The sequence below is a fragment of the Mastacembelus armatus genome, chromosome 13 (assembly GCF_900324485.2).
Source record: "Mastacembelus armatus chromosome 13, fMasArm1.2, whole genome shotgun sequence".
Taxonomy (NCBI): Eukaryota; Metazoa; Chordata; class Actinopteri; order Synbranchiformes; family Mastacembelidae; genus Mastacembelus; species Mastacembelus armatus.
This window is the reverse complement of record NC_046645.1, coordinates 8276954-8294063: the sequence shown is the minus strand read 5'-3', so window position 1 is coordinate 8294063 and position 17110 is coordinate 8276954. Positions and strand designations below refer to the sequence as shown.

Here is a 17110-nt window from a genome sequence, read left to right as displayed (position 1 = left end):
TCATATTAGCACAATTATATTTATCCCCAAATCTGTCAATGAAAAGAAAACACACCATTAATTTCTCTGACGTTTATTTTTACGTTAAATGTTTATATATAAACATATAAATCGGAGATTTAATTACAAAATAATTTCTGACAAAACATGACAAGACTGCTACAATATATTTAAACATAGAAGACAAAACTGTGAAATGTGAGTCTGATGCTCCAAGTTAAACATGGTTTTGCTTTCAGAATCTCAGTTGCTTCAGTATTCCAGGCTTTTCCCCTTAATGAAGGGTTTATAAGTCCTTGTCAAGCTACACAGTGTAAATAGTCTTCATTACTATTATAAACTTAATATCTAACAGTTACCAATGGACAATATTAAATCAATCAACAGAAAAATTGTATTAAACAAGGAAATAAAACGTTTGGTTGGTTGTAATAAAAAGAAATTCTTTTCTCATTCTCTAATGAAGTTGTTAAAAAAAGGATAATGAGACAACATAAGGCTATGTGGGAATAAAAGTTCACTATTTCCATTTCTCTGTAGTTACATCATAAAGTAATTTTCCTTCTGTCCATTATCCACTAAAATAAAGATTTTTGAAATACAAGCCGATAAAGATTTATGCATTACATTCACAATGTTAAGCTTTTTAATATGGAAGAAATTAGAGTCATCAGCTGTTTTCACTGAAGCTGTCCTAAAATTTTCAAGATTAAAAAAACAAAAACAAAAAAAACAGGGAACACCAGGGAAATGCTTCTGATTTGACCTTTGATTTTAAAAAAAGGTAACTGGGAATTATAACCCAAACTTCATTGTCTTTCCCCCAAACCATGAGTCACATGGTTTGGGGGAAAGACAGTGCAGTCATGGACTTTTAACAATTTGTGGAGTGTGTTTTTGTCACTTCATGAGCCGCATATAAGTGCAGAGCTTACTCCAAGTTTACAACATGGCTCTGATATTTGCTCTTAACTGTGGCAAAATACAAAATACCCTGCAACTACGTGACTTGCACAACTGACTTCACTATAATCAACTGTCTATCACGACAGAGAATTTCCTTCAAAATTGTTTTCATTTCAATTTAATTTACTACAAATAAATTACAAATACACATAATTTAGCCACTGAAACAATAATTATATATAGAAAAGCAACAACACTAGACTTGAATCACATCAAATATTTCTATGCCATAGAGATGACACTGCTGTGCTGACAGGGTGGGCAGCTATAAAGCGTGTGCAGAACACATCTGTATTCACAGATCTTAGACCTGTTTGGTCAAACAACCACCTCAGGAATTTCTCTGTATATACCTGTGCTTATTTGCAGCTTCAAATTAAAGGCAGGATGACAGTGATCTACCAAGAAGTTACAAAGTAAAGACATCTCTGGTGGTCCTGGATCTGTGTTGAGGTCACTGAGGTGATGTTGAGCAGTGTGTTTTCCACCATGGGCCAAAGGAAGAGTAATTTTTCCTGCCTACTGTAGACTGTACACCATCATGGTGTGCTATAAGAACATATCTAAATCATGACAAAATTATGAACTTATGTCAGTCTGTAATACAATGCTACCTACTGTAATTTATATTATATGTTATACTGAGTAATTAGAATGACTGCTGCTTTATAAATAATTTTTCCTAGATGATTTAATACACTGGCAAAGTGTAAAAGACCATAATTATATCCTAAAGATAAAGCAGATTGTGTCAATGAAGTAGAGTCAATTTAGTTTCAAGTAAACTGTATTTTTTCTGACTGGTGTTTGCTGGGTTTCCATAGACTAAACTTTCTTTTTTAAAATCTAACAACAAACAACCTGCCAAATGTTGACAACAACATTCCTTGTGATAGAAGGACGCAAAGAACTGGTAAAACCTTTCTGAGGTAGCAGGCGGTTTTCAGTTGAGGACCTCTGGTAGAAAAAAGAGACAAAGTCACCTCCAAACTGCTAGCCACAACATAATATGGATAGAATATATATACAAGTAAACAATAATCCTTATGAAATAACTCAAGATAATTTGCATTTGCTTTTTTGTTTCTGTGAAAGTATACATGAGTGTTGGAGGGTCAGTTTGCACATTGTATCCAAGCTACATTTTAGATTAAACTTGGCTAAAACACCCTGTGGGCAATAAGGCATTATCTTATTCTTATAGTGAGACAGTCATGACAATTAAGGATGACTGTAGCACACAATCACAGAAATTACTGATAGGCAACCTAGCTTTCAGCATACAAATTGTTTATGGGCTATGTTTCGAATGATACGCCTTAACTATACCTTGTATACACGTACCTGTACAGTATGAGAAATATAAACATCCCCCCATTCCTGCAGAACGATGGCAAATCTCAACCACAGGGTGTTAATGTACAGTAATGAGTGTGTTTATGAATGTGATTTTTCCTCCCTCCTCTCTACATCTCCTTCTCTTTCTTGGTCTCACGGGTGCTGTTCTTCAAAAAGTCACTCCTGAGCAGCCGATAAAAGAGGACAATATTCATGACTGTCATGATGGCCATGCCCACACTACCCAGCGTGTAGGCCAGGAGGGGCACCTTCTCCCTGTTGAGCACCAGCCAGCGGGTCATCCAGGCCAGCGTGTTAATGCGAAACACCACGTATGTGCCCAGGTTTATCATGCTGTTGACCCGGTACAACGTTCCTGTGACAATGTTGGCCATGCGCAGGATCTGCCTGAAGTGGAGGAACACAGAGTTTATCTCCACCAACAAAGCCACTACAGAAAATCCAATATAGCGGCAAGACAGCACAGACAGGCCAAAACAGGTGATCACCTGCAAAAGAAAAAAAAAAAAAACAAGGAAAAAGAGCATTACAATGGATGTGACCTCCCAGATGTGATTAATAGACAATATTTTCTTCTCAAACTACCAGCTTAAACTATTGAAAACTTTTGTTAATGGATTTAGTGCAAAATCAGCTTTTCTGCTATCTCTACATTTAGGAAGTTAGGTGTTTAAAAAAACAATTTGACTTTTTTTTTTTTTTTTAAAAAGTTCAACTCTTGTATGAACATACATCTATTTTAAAGTTGATATGCCCCAACAAAAAACATACGCTAGTATGTCAGTGTATTTCTCCAAACTGTGTATTTAAACTAAGAAGATGTCATGAAATAAAAGTACAATAGTGACTAAAGTCTCTGTGAACACGTGGACGGATGCCACTCCATCAATTAATTCTGCTGAGCATTGCTTATGAAAGATGTAACTAACAGATGAGCTCCACATGGTGGCAGCAACATCCTTTCAGTCTGAAAAATGATAAAAGGTTACACCACAAACCATACACGTTTACATTACACCTAAGATTCAGAGGGAAGGATTATGCACACTTTCCGATATCCACACACAGTGTAGCAGAAAGACAAACTTGTTCAGACACACTATACTTTATATTTAGACTTGTTGACATATTTATACTAGTAAGGTGAGATAATGAAAGAAGAGTAATACAAGTAGAAACCAGTCCAAAGCAAATTATTTGTTAGGGCAGTGCAGGTCATGGGACACACTGTGTTGTGAGAGAATGACCTTTACTGTCAGCTATGGCTCCTTTGTGTTTGTGTTTTGTATGAGGTCATGGGATGCCCTCTCTAATGCAACACAGAGTCAACTGACACACTGTATTAGGTTAGGTAACTAGTCATGTGAGAAAAGTCAGCAGCATACCATCTCTATCCTATCTATTGAAATGCAACTCTATTCATGTTCAAAAGTTTTTTTCACAGCATGTGTTTCCATTCCTGCACAAGGTTTAAACATTTGTAAAAACTAAAAATTCTTGTAAAAGGTTTTTGTTCTGGTGTCATTTTAAGTGCACTATCAGATGCACTGCTCTCCCCCAACAAAAACTACAGTTCAAACTGTGACTAGCATGGCTTTCGATGGCAATTAAACATAGGGTCCTGGTTCATATCAAATGAAATAAAACTTTGGCAATTTGTTTTAAAAACACCCTGTTATGGACATAAGTGTTAGACAAGGGAATACTTCAACTATATGTTACACTACAGCCAATGAAATCGCTACAAATAATTCTATGCTTACCATGAATCACCAGAGTAAACTGAATGGCAATCTGGCCAATATTGATTGAAATACTGCATCATGCTCTGGGCCAAAGTGTTAGACATTATCATAACTGATGTTCGGCTTTTAACTGGGGGCAAAAAAAAAAACCACTCACATATCCATTTTGGGATTAGATCTGATGCTCTTTCACACACACCACAAATCAAACTCTGCACCTGGTGTGAGGTTATGATGACGAACAATGCTGGTGAACAATTGTGATGCCTGCCGCAATCAAAGTCAGTGTGTTGGTAGTGAAAACAGTAATCTCAACAGGACAGAAGACCTTTTAGAACAAAACAAAGCTTAACACACAAACTCATGAGCTCACACCTCATTGTTGGTTGGTCAGTTGCTCTCCTGTGACATTGACAATTACTGCATTAACGACAAACTCAGCATTACAGAAGTGCTCTTCAAAGAATTAACATTTAAAATCAACTTAGTTAATATGCTCAACACCCCACATTAATACAGAAAAAGGACATTTTTGATATGGAGACTGAGGTGGGTAGTACTTTGGTTTAAACAGGACAGAATAAGACCAGAGGAGTGTTATTTAATATTTGGGCTGCAACTACATACATTGACTTATGAGTATAGCCACTTACATAAAATCCAAAAAAAGGGCTGAAAAACAAGGCAGTGTGGCTGTTTTCTTGTACAGTATTTTCTCCCTATGGGCTCAATTACACTGTCTCTATGCCCTGGTGAGAGACCTTCTGTTTGCCCCGTCAGGAAGAGAACACTGGGTGCAAAGATGGAAGACAAGTACAGCCAACAGGGTTATGAATAACCTGGGAAAAATCTCTTATCCTGACTTTTAGTGTCAAAGCATTACAATGAATGCACAGGTCACTCAAAAAGTGGGGTAAAGTTCATATGATAAGACAGTTGTGTAAAGACGGCAGGTATTGATAAATGTTTGAGCTGTTAAATTGAGCCAATATTGTAATGAGATTTCAGATGGTAAGCTGACAGGGCCAAAAAAAAAAAAAAAAAAGATTAAAAAGGTTTATTTAGCCCTATGCATGACTGAAAAACCAACACCTGCACACACAGGGGCTTAGGGCTGTTACCTCAAAATAGGAGGCAACCAATTAAGAACTGCATCTTTTTCTAATGGTTTAGAAAAAAAAAAAATTGAAAAAATATTGATGTCACATTGTGTCTGTGTTGCATTTCTTTCTTGTATTTAGTGTTTCATTTTCTGATTATAATATTTGTTGCTTTTTCTATTGATCCCACTCATTGGCAAGAATTCTATAGTCAAAGCTGAGACACATGCGGTAGAACCCGCCAAACCTCTACCAGGCCTCTTCACCCTTATTATACTCCCATTGTCTTTCTTCTTGGGTTGTTTGACAAGTTTACTGCCATCAGCATTCTCGCTCCGGCACACTCACAGACACACAAATGCCTCACATACCCATATACTTCCTACATTTCTGATGTACAGTATCTCACTTTCACATCTCATGCTTATCTTTTAATGAGCAGCCCTGCTTATCTAAAAATGTCTGCTGTCTTTCACAGTTTTTGTTACAATAGGCAGCACAAACACAAAGGCTTATTAGAGATTTCCATGTTAAACCAGTTTCCCTGCCTCTAGTTGAAAACATGCTGGCTACAATGGACAAAGTGTTGAATGACAACAAAAAGAAAGCAACAGGGTGGTGCAGCAAGACAAAAGAGGCTGTGTGTTTAAGATATTCTCAGAGCACATGCTCAGGGCAGCAGGTGTGAGGTTAGTGTGGTGGCTTTACATGTCAGCCATAAAAAAAAAAAGCCAGCATAAGCTCTGCCAGAGACACAGTGTATGATAATTTACTATATTTAAACACAATTCTATCTATCTAGATTTTAGTATTATTAAAATATGATAACTGTTAACCAGGATGTCAAGTACACTACTAAATAACTGATTTGATCGTCAGTTGATTATGTTACAGAAGGAAAAGATTGTCAGAGACGCAAAACTCATCTGTACAAGAGCACAATGGTAAAACATGAGAAGATGGGGTGTACTTACAAAGGGGATTCCAGAGCATGCTAGCATCAACTTCTATACATTAAGTGTAAGAAACTAGCAAGGTTACGAGTTAACTAATAAAACTGTATATAGCAACAGCAAGGTGTGTAGTGGATTTTGTATCATGTACAAGGCTCATTCTCTTTTTTTTTTTTTTTTTTTTTTTGCCCTGAAGTGGTCACGCGACTCGAAATCCCAGCACAGGAAAGAAAACTTCCTAATTTGGTCCCAATTTTTGTTTTTGACATAACAGAATTTTATATCTGTTTATTATTAGGTGTCAAAATAACGTGCAGAATTTGTCCAGTGCTTGATACTACTCACATTCAGCTATTAAATTTAGTATGAAGGATTTTTATTTAATAATTTTATCAGTACAAACATAAGAAATGTGTAAACAGAAATTATACTGAATACAAAATGCCACACTTAGTGTTATGTGGTCCTGTCCATTTCCATATATGACAATATACTGCATATCTAAGTACCCACATATAGATAACAATAATAGTGTTGTTTTATTAATATATTCAGTAATACAGCAATGTGACACTGCTACATGATGCAACACCCTAACACCATTACACTTCCTAAACATGCATTACAGAACAGGCAGTGCAATCCAATAAAGAGACAGGAAATGGCCTTGCAAAGTTGAGAAAAAAAACTTAATATGACACTCAACAGAAAGATGTTGGCCATCTGGTCAAAGGCAACACAGCTATGGGGTGATGGGCAGGTGGGAGGGTCTTACAATGGTTCAGTCTATGAGAGAAGGACGTTGGAGACACAAGACAGTAATGATTGCAGAAACCCACACACACACGAGCAAACAGGGAGTTCAAAGTTTAAAAGGGCACACACACATACACACTGAGGAACAGTGATCATAACTGTTAGCATGCGATTTGCATTAATTCTCATCAGCTGACAGCAGAATAGTAGTTCATTTCTTCACTGTCACAGATATCTGGTCAGAAATTCACCAAATGCACCCAAAGGCAATTATTTAGGGCAAATATGATCAATTAACATTGTGCATGTGCTTCTTCAAATGCTCAGAATCAGTGTCTTCTTCCTCATTGTCACATCGACAATCGGGTGAGGCTCTGTGGCTGTTAATGTTTTGATAAATTGTGACCAGTTGAGATATTTAACAACTGGGTGAGAAGGGAGGAGCAGAGGTGTGCATTGCTACAAGTGTGCTGTATGTCTCTGCCCTTGCCTAACTGATGCAATGAGAAGAAAAATGCCCCTCAGAGCTCTTCAAATGCATAGATAGAGTTTGCGCAGGTGGTAGGAGGACACATTGCCCCCTATAGTACCGGAACTAAATCACTACATTTGGTTTAAATACAACATCTGAGACTATAACATCTGATGACTTAGAATAAACATGCCTAGGGCAATTGGGTGCCTCACTGGTGGGTTTTTTAATAATGGCTCTAAGACACAGATAAATAAGATACAAAAGCTTCTGGATAGATACAACAGTAGTAGTAGCAGTAGTGGGATATATTGTTGGTTTCAGTCTTCATCAGCCTCACCTTTTATTGAATGAGATATAAAAATTAAAATTAGTAAATGTTTGAGGTGCTTGTTGGTGGATGTTGCTACTTTTGGAAAGAACAAACAAGCTGATTTCCTTTCTTTCCTGGATTTACAGAACTACACTACAGATAAGAGAGTGGTATTAATCATCTTAGCAATTACAGTAAAATATATAAAATATTTAGTAATACTTATCTTTTAATTCATAGCACAGTCCTAGCCAGGAAAGCTGGGGAGATGTGAGAAACAAAAGAAGCCTTTCACAGCTACTGGATATATCTCATCATTGCTATGAGAAATAAAACACACACACACACACACACACACACACACAGGTTAATTCCACTTACTACAAATGTTCAATATGAAGTTGTTCCTATGTTGTATACACCCACCCACGCTTATGGAATCAGATGCAAGTACCGTGGTATTCCCACAGCAGCTGGAGCTCAGCCATGTTCTCTGTTTTTTATGTCTTGCTTCTAGTCAGTTATGTTTGGCACCAAATGTAGTGTTCCTACTTCGCCACGCTTTGCTTTCCAGTCAGGACAAGTCATAGTACAAGTCAAGTCATACAAGTAGCTTACAGTGTCAACTCCCTGTGTTTTCCAAAACTGCTACTGGATAGACACCTATTCAAACAGCATGACTTGTTATTATGCCAACTATGAATAAATGTCACGCTCTTTTTTTTTTTTTAAGCGCAGTCTGCTTTTCCAGCCTCCATCCTCTTTGAAATGCATTTTACCTTTATTTGAGACTCTGTAGCCAAAGCTGCTCCTTTCTGCTGTGTAGCTTATTTCTACTTCACTGAATTTCACAATCCTTAGCCTTGTAATGGGATCAACACCAAAATGTACTTTGTTTTTGCAACACATTTTCCCATAAAAACATATTTTTTAAAATGGTCCATTACTCACAAAATGTACTTTCTATTTCTTAACTCTCAATTCCCAGCCAATCCTAATAATTTTATTTTTCATGTCATTTCATTATATTCTTTGCATTTTAAATAGGCATGCAAATTTTATGTCACACATGGCCGTGGACAAATTCACACATTGCATATGTAAAAGGTAATTATATTGTCAACATGTCTAGCTGACGTATGGAGACTGATCAAACACATGCATCATGAAAGTTCACTGCTTTTCATTGCTTCACAGCGGCATTTCTTTGGATGGCAAAGAGTCAAGTAGATGCATCCACCAATTTGTGGATTTTGTTTTTTCGTTGCTTTTGCATTAGAAAATATAAACTGTTTTGACCACAAAACAAGGACATTCTTCAAGTTTAGAAATGCATTCCATGAGAACGTAAAACCACCCAAAAACAAAGTATTATTGTACTGGAGCACACAAGCTTTCATTGGTTTGTAGTCAGGTGAGGAAGCATTACAAGCAAGAGAGTAGGTGGATGAGGGGAGATGTTGGTGACTTATGCAAGGAATGGTGTGTGTGTGTGTGGTGGAGGTCGGGGGGCCTGATAACAAGGCGTCAAGTGTGATATATGGAAAGGAACTGCCACACAGAAATGTTTTGAGGGGGTGCACATTTTGCAGAAGGCCTCTCAGAAAGATGAAGGCTTGCAGCATGTGTGTTTGTCTCTCTCTTGGGTGCCTGAGGTTCATGTGGAGACCAGATAATAGTCTTCCTGTCTCGACAGACAGAGAAAGAGGGGTCCACCATTTTTGCCAGTAAAAAGAGGCGCGAAGACAAACTTACACATTACACTCTTTCCCCACCCAAAACACATGTTTAGGTTTTTTGGTCTTTTGGTCATCTGTTTCTGTCTACCATCTCACTGGCCATCACTAACCTCAAAATGTGACATGAGGTTGTTGCCTTTGTATTGTGTGAGGTCTTCTCATTATTAATAAGTCATTAAAACAGAGGTTCCAGTAGCTCACAGTTTGCAAACATGCTGTTAACTTTTAAGAACACTTGCTGCATGTGGTTTATCGCAACAAAGTGTGGGTCAAAAAGAACAAATGGCAGAGTCCACATATTTTGAAGGCTGGACATGCATCTGTGGGCTGGCTAGCAAGAACATACAAAACAAAATAAAAGAATATACATTAAAAAAAAAAACATACTATCCATACAACATCAGCTGCTGTTATGAAATAGCAATAGACCCTAGCAGTTCTAACCATGAAAAGATAACAAGGGTAATTATATACTGTGAACTACACTTACAAAAGAGCCTTGTCATTCTCAACAGCGTGCTCATTAATGTTCCTGTCTAGGAAACATTAACTACTGTAGGAAGCACATCCTTCAGGAAACAGACCAGCTGAGCTTCGGAAATATTCGTTTAAACAAGACTGCCTCAGCAACAATAGAGGCTTCAAACTAAATGAGACTTTAAGAATTGCTGCTATCACATTAAGAAACCACAGATCAACAGCTTGACAACCTGCAGCTGGTGGAAGGTGCAGTTGAATCAAAGAAAAGGGAACTGATAAATTGATACAGTGAAAGATACAAACAGGGATACAGGATAATTAGGTTTGACAGAGCTTAAGATTTAGTATTGTGTGGCAGACATGACAATCCGGTGCCATGTGGCGTCACACCAAATACAGTACATTCCTGCATCCTAAAGTGACATTCTGTGTGGACTATCTGAGACAGTGTCATGATCCTATCACAAATATCTATTTTTACTCACAATAAACATGCTCATATAGGTTGGTGCAAAAGGAACCTTCAGAAGGAAAAATCTGACTGAGGTTAAATATGAGCAGGCAAACACAGAGAATTTTCAGGTTATAAGGTCATGAGCAATACAAACATGCTGTCATTTTGGTGATATTATTATGCTTTAATATCTAAAATTTGAGGGCTCTATAACTTCAGGTAAGCTGCTGTTTTGAACGTAACTTGAAGTTATTTCTTATTTGTGCACTTATGATGGCTCAATATAAAGTTTATTAATCATATTTTTTGAAAACTGTTTAACAGCAGTTTTACTGTGTGTGCAACATTGTTAAATACTGTACATTAAAAGAGTCAATGCTTATGATTATTTTCAAAAAACGTGCATGTTATGTTTCTTAAACAATATACAGTATATTGTAGATAAACAGATATTTCATCTTATTGTTATTTATAAGTGGGAGAAAATGTAGGGCTTCTTGCTAGCAAAGGAAAAAAAAAAAAAAAGATTATGGCTGTCAGTGGCTCATCAGGCATTAGTAACTGGGGCAGGGCCCACACATTCATAGAAATAAGATGCTGTAATCTCCACTACGGTCATTAGTAAGGGAAAAAAAAAAACCTTCCATGGAATGTTTGACTTTATTATTCTTCCTTAACTGAGGCAACGGGAATCAACAAAACTCATGTTTCATCATGACCATTTTTAATATGGCGTAACAGAAAAAACCTTCATGGTAGGCTAAGATCAGAGTTGGGCTAGAGAAATGAATTGTACATTTAAATTTCTTTTGCCATTTAGGAAAGACAATGTTGTATTTGATTGTGTTTTTTCTTTTTGTAGCGTGTTTCTGTATTTAGTTGTGTTTTCTCTTTTTAACTTTCTTCTGTTTTGTTTATTTTCATCTTTTTTTCTTAAAACTGCAATATGTTACGCTCTCAGGGCCACCTTATAAGACAAACCAAAGTTCTGTCGAAATTTTAGGTTATCCATTATCCATTTTTTAATACCCAATTGCACTTCAATCCTTTATGTAGCATTTTATATATGCATAGTTGTACAGTGTATATACCATTGACAGTCATTGGTATATACATAGACATTGTCATAAAAAATCTAAATGTGAATAAATGAATGTTAACTCTCAAAAGATCTTTCCCTTCAACTAGATCCAAAAATTTAACAAGATTAAAAAAGCCAAAACAGAAAATGGTTGGAAATCAAGCAGTGAACATCATAAAAAAAGAATAAATGAAAGTGGTATAATAGGAAGTGCAAAGGGAAATGAAGGGAGTCAGAAGAAAGATTTAGAGCTGAAGCACAGAGAGTTATGTGAATGAGAAGGAGGTCTGTGTCACTCCCACACTCAAGTGACTATCTGAAGCCAGCTGGTCTGGCCTATTCACTAGAGTTCCTGGAAGTGAAGGAGAAAAAAAAAAGACTTTCTGTAAAAAGAGGCTACTGCTATTTTCTCTCAAACCTTGCTGGGCCTTTTCCACCAGCAAACCAGGTGTTGGTGAACCTGGTTTCCACAGCTAATCCAAAATGAGTATTTCCACCCGTGAAACACTGAATCCCACCTGGCATCTTAGGTGTGATTAGGAAGAATTCACCTGTGAAATGCCCTTGATGTCTCAAGCTTGTACCATCATCACCACACAAACCCACGGTAGATTAACTCTTAAGCAACCAGACATCACATGCATTGTGAACAATGACATTTGACCTGGGCCCAAAATTCATAATACCACCATAATTTGTCCAATAATTTTTTGGCAAAAGGTACAAAAAGATTTTGAACACAAAACTTTAAATTTTGCCAAGGATAACATGACATGCACAAACAATGTCAGAGAAGAGGCAAAGCCAAGTGTGTCTGGAAAACAGAGGAAGTAACTTTTTTGTAAATTTGTGTAAAAGTCAATAAAAACTACAAACTACAGATTATGAAAAGGTACCCTTAAAATCAGATTCAATAGAAAGAGACAAAGATGTACTAGATTTTTACTTGCTGCATTAACTGAAATTATGCAGTATACGGCATATCTATTGATTTGGGTATATCCAACAGACACTACTGTGTTTAATGGAAAGTGTGCTGCTCAAGCAACCACTAAAGAAAATCTTGAGAATCTGTAAGACCAAGGGTTTTTGCAAGAAACTCCCAGACCTTGTTGTGGAACCATCTGACTACCAAAACCAGCAGAAAAGTTGGTCAGTTGATAATAATCCTATGCCAATATTCTGGCATAGTATTATGTGAGAAAGGTACTGGAAAGAGATTCTAATTTACATTTTAGAGTTGTTTTCCACATAAAAGCACAGGACACTTTCCACCAGTGAGCACACTCCAAATGCAAAAATGATATTTATATGTATCTGGCCACACATACATTTACATTCATATGCACCATATGCCTGTGTTTATACCTAAAGAGTATGTTAATGCTGCCATTTGTAAGCATGCTTTTTGTAAATGAAACATCACCATGCTTTTTCCTGTACGCAGCATAATCCTTGTCTTGTGACCTGATTTCTAAATTTTGTAAATGAATACTACATTTTTAGTTTGAAATTGTGCCTGTGTTAACAAACATATACTCATTATGGCTGATGTACAGTGCAAATCCTAAGGCATTTAAACAAATAGCTCTGGTGAGGGGTGTAATGCACTACAATAACAAGAACAAACGCTTGACAACAGAAAGCAATCCAAACATCAGCAGGGTTTTAGATGTAGGCCACACTGCCAGAAGCAAAGTGAGAACATACTTGAAGATCTAGTTCTGTATTTCCACTGTAATTTCCCTTGTTTTTCATAGTGCTTAAAAGAAAGAATCTCCATTAGGGCAGTCTGCTAGGGTCACGTGTCATGAAGATGACAGTGTGAACAGAATCTCCTAGATGTTGTAGTGTGGGTAAATGAAATGCCAGACACTGAATACTAGGTCCCCCGTATTAAATGTTAAACGTTTAAAGAAATGGGGGGGGTGGATGCTTGCCAGGGGGCTTTCACACCGGAATGATTGACTCTTTGTTCCACCCTCATTTGTTCTTTGTAAGTAGACAAGACAGACAGGTTTTTCATCTTTCCCATGTTTATGCTTTTCACAAAAGTATTGGGTTTTGGTGCTTAATCTGTTTCATAACTACATAGGAGTTATTTTTACAGTTGAATTATTTCTTACACAGATGCAGATAAGATACTCTTCTGCCAGTTACACTCAAAGTGAAACATCTTGAAGCTTATTTTTGACTGTGATATAGGGCTTGAAAGACCTACCACAATGTGATGAAAGAGAAGCTCCCAGGACTGATTCAGCTTCTGGTTTGTCACCATGTCAAAGAAGTCATAGATGAAGTAACCTGTGGGGATAGACACCATTTAGCAACAGTTAATGTCTTATTTAGGTTCAACAACTCATTAATTAAACCCAACAGACTCTTCTGACAAACACATCCTTTAGTTTATCACGTGTGTCAGGGAGACCCTGCATCCATGACGACAGCAATGGAGAGGGGCTATTCATATCCACCACCCTGCACCCATTTCCTGCCAACAGATGTATCCATAGCAACAGCTTTTGAGAATGCTAGAAAAATATCGACATTTTGAGGATGGAAATGGAGGGATACAAAGAAGATCAAGGCTCTGGCAAGACTGGAACAAACCCATTATTTTGGAAATTTGACACCAGGATCTGTCTGTTAATGTGGCATGATGTTTGGGTTTGTCTCACCATAAATAAATGTATGTGCTACCAGCCACCAACCAGTTATTATTACAAGTGTGCTATCAAGCACTTGATTTGTTTTTATTTGATTTGGTTTATTTGCATAATGTGGTCTCCATAGTTTCTTCACATTGTTTTATAGGAGCACTGAAAGCGAAGAAGACAAGGTTTGGGTCAGGTTTTACAATAAACAGCCAACTGGAGCAAAAACAGTACTCTTTAGTGACATTTCTTATCTTGCCATTCTGTCTTTTATAATGATTTGCTCATTACTGATATCTGTGTTCACAACATACATGTTAAAGAACCAAAAAATATGACAGAGAAAAATTTATTTAGCTTATTTTTACATCTTTATATTCAGCAACATAAGCATGATGCCCAAAACAAAGTGAACCAAACACTGCTGGACTGTCAACCAAAGTCTGAGCAGGAAAGCCAGAGAAAGAAAAAGTATGCTTCTAATGAAATCTTCCAAAACAATAAATTTACTTTCATTCATCGTTCAGTGTTCATTGATCGTTTGGAGCTAAGCTGCAATGGAATGCTTCCATGAAGGGGAACTCCTTTCTTAAACCAGTCAGTCAAACAACAGGTTTCAGGCTGACACACACCGAAATTATTGGAATAATCCAGTTAAGCAAGAGAAACCTGATTTAGACGCCTAGCTTAATTTAATACCGTCCAAGTTACGGCAGTATATAAACATCTCGAAAGTTGGTAAGGCCTCAGAAGAATCACACCACATTTTTAGAGTGAGGGCTTGGGAGAAGCACTCCCCTTGTTTTTGCATAGATTACTCCCCTTTCCATTACCACTTGTATCTGATGTTTATGGCTCGCATAGATCAACTGACTTTTTGCATAGTTACTGTCTTGGTGGTGTCACATGACTGTACAGGGTTACGCACTGTGCCAGGGACTGACCATAATAGCCCCTATTGATCTTCACATACCAACACTGCTCCTTGCTATGCTCAGCTTCCAAGGCTGGACTTCCTGAAAAAATGTTAACCATCCCAGGAATCCCTGGGGAGGCCCTTGCACAGTTCCAATAAATTTGTGAATTTAAGAGCTCTAATATACCACCAACTGCTCTAGACTACTTTGAGATTTGATGAGAAAAAGCAAAAAGCAGAACAGGCAGCAAATTAAGAATGTGGGATAGCATGCACACTTAAATTTGAAAAAAATCCTAATAATCTAATTTGTGCAAGTCAGAGAATAGATGTACAAAAAGTATCAGGTTCCCATAGCTGCCCAATTCTTACAGACAAATATGCTTTCCATATCTGTATCTGCTTCTGTATCTGACAAATATGCTTTCCATATTTGTCACGGGAAATGGAAACACTAAAAGTTCACTCTCCCATTTACTGACATAATTATGCAAAATGTTTTCTTATTCAGCAAATTAAAATACTAAATGCTTGTCAGTTTAAGGCTTGTATTAGCCGATTAAAAGATAGACATTTATATACTTAAACACCTTGACCTAAACCTGGCTTGACAACATTTAATCTCACTTCCACATTTTCCCTTAGGATGGCAGCACCTCTGGGTGCCACCACCAGCCCATTTGCACAAGGACCAAATTTGCAATTTACAAGTGGACACAATAGAAGTGCTACTTACCAATGGAAAATGACACTAAAGCATGAGAAAACACAGAGTGAGTTTCGATCAAATCTTCGGCCATCTGTGGGTGCAGGAAAAAGCTGAAAAGAAAAACAGAAGAGTTAAAGTTTACAACTTCAGAGTAAAAGATTTGAGGAATTTAACTTTAGGATAACTTTACAAACAATCCAGTCAACTTTAATTTTAACATTGATATGCATTAAAATGGTCACCGCAAGGCATAGTTAGCTCATTCTTACACCACATATTAAAGTCTACTGCCAATAAACTTTTTAATCATGGTAGAGGATGCGACCAAACGGTATGGCAAAAGTAGAAAACCTCCAGCACTGAACAACATTCAAACTGCTCAGTTACATGTAAACCAAACCACGCCAAAAAGAGAAAGAGAAAACCATAAGAGAAAACCATGCCCGCACGCTAAGCATATCTAACCTCTTAATTTCAGATCCTGGTTAACTTAAAATGCTGAGTAAAACTGTCTTATTCAGCTTAACTTACCAAAGCACTGCCAATGTCGCCGTAATAAAACTGTGCACGAAGGATGCAGATATATTTCTCCATTTCCATGTATTTCTGCGAGCAGATTCAGGTATGGGGAGTTTGCTGACTCCAGCGTTGACAACTCTGAAAAATCCGACGGAGCCCCCAGTCATTAAAATGACTGAACTCAGATCCATAGCTGTTTTTCTTTCTTTCTAGTATTTAAGGACCTCACAGGCCACAACTGTCTCCGATGGGAGTGGTGGGTAAACGCAGCGAAGGCTAAGACTGTGGCCCAGACAGACTGTGGGTTTACTTGTTTGCGAAGATCGACACAATCACGTTAACATCCCCAATCATTTATTCACTGGTTTTTCAAAGAGGCTTAAGACGCGAAAAAAAACCGTGATTGTTTCACACCTATTGTCCAGAAAGAGAAACGGCGTGGACTGTCAAATGGTTTCCCACTTACACGGATTGAATATATGTTTTTTTCTGAGGTAATCCGGCTAAAGAAAGCGGCCACAGGTGTACACGGCAGAGGTGAAGGTTGACCGTAGGCGTCAAGCCTCTTTAACTGTTGTGAAACCGTCCTGTTGTAAAACCCCATCACACCACGCTTGTGTAACTTTTTGACATCAACATAAAGCAAGCAGCTTCTCCCCGCCCTACTATAAAGAGGTGCGGCCAAAAGCACGTTTCATGTATTATGAGGGGTTCAAGTATGTCGGAAATGTCTCTTTCAAAGATAACATTATCAATATCACAAGATACGCTATAAAATACAAAAACAACACTATAGAAGAAATGTATATACTTTGAAGTTTTATATTAACAACAAATTATCCAAGACGTGAGGAAAATCTGGCTTTGAAAAGCTGCGTTTTATGCGCCTGTAGC

The 17110-nt window shown here is 37.4% G+C and overlaps 1 protein-coding gene across 1 annotated transcript; it reads right to left on the bottom strand.

Moving 5' to 3' along the window:
- Positions 1 to 57: 57 nt before the first annotated feature.
- tlcd2 (TLC domain containing 2) lies at positions 58 to 16872 on the bottom strand. Its single transcript, XM_026332069.2, has 4 exons — positions 16229 to 16872; positions 15725 to 15807; positions 13640 to 13722; positions 58 to 2813 (listed from the first exon to the last, which is right to left on the bottom strand). The coding sequence occupies exons 1-4, from the start codon at positions 16405 to 16407 to the stop codon at positions 2433 to 2435; spliced, it is 726 nt and encodes a 241-aa protein (XP_026187854.1). The 5' UTR covers positions 16408 to 16872; the 3' UTR covers positions 58 to 2432.
- Positions 16873 to 17110: the final 238 nt, after the last annotated feature.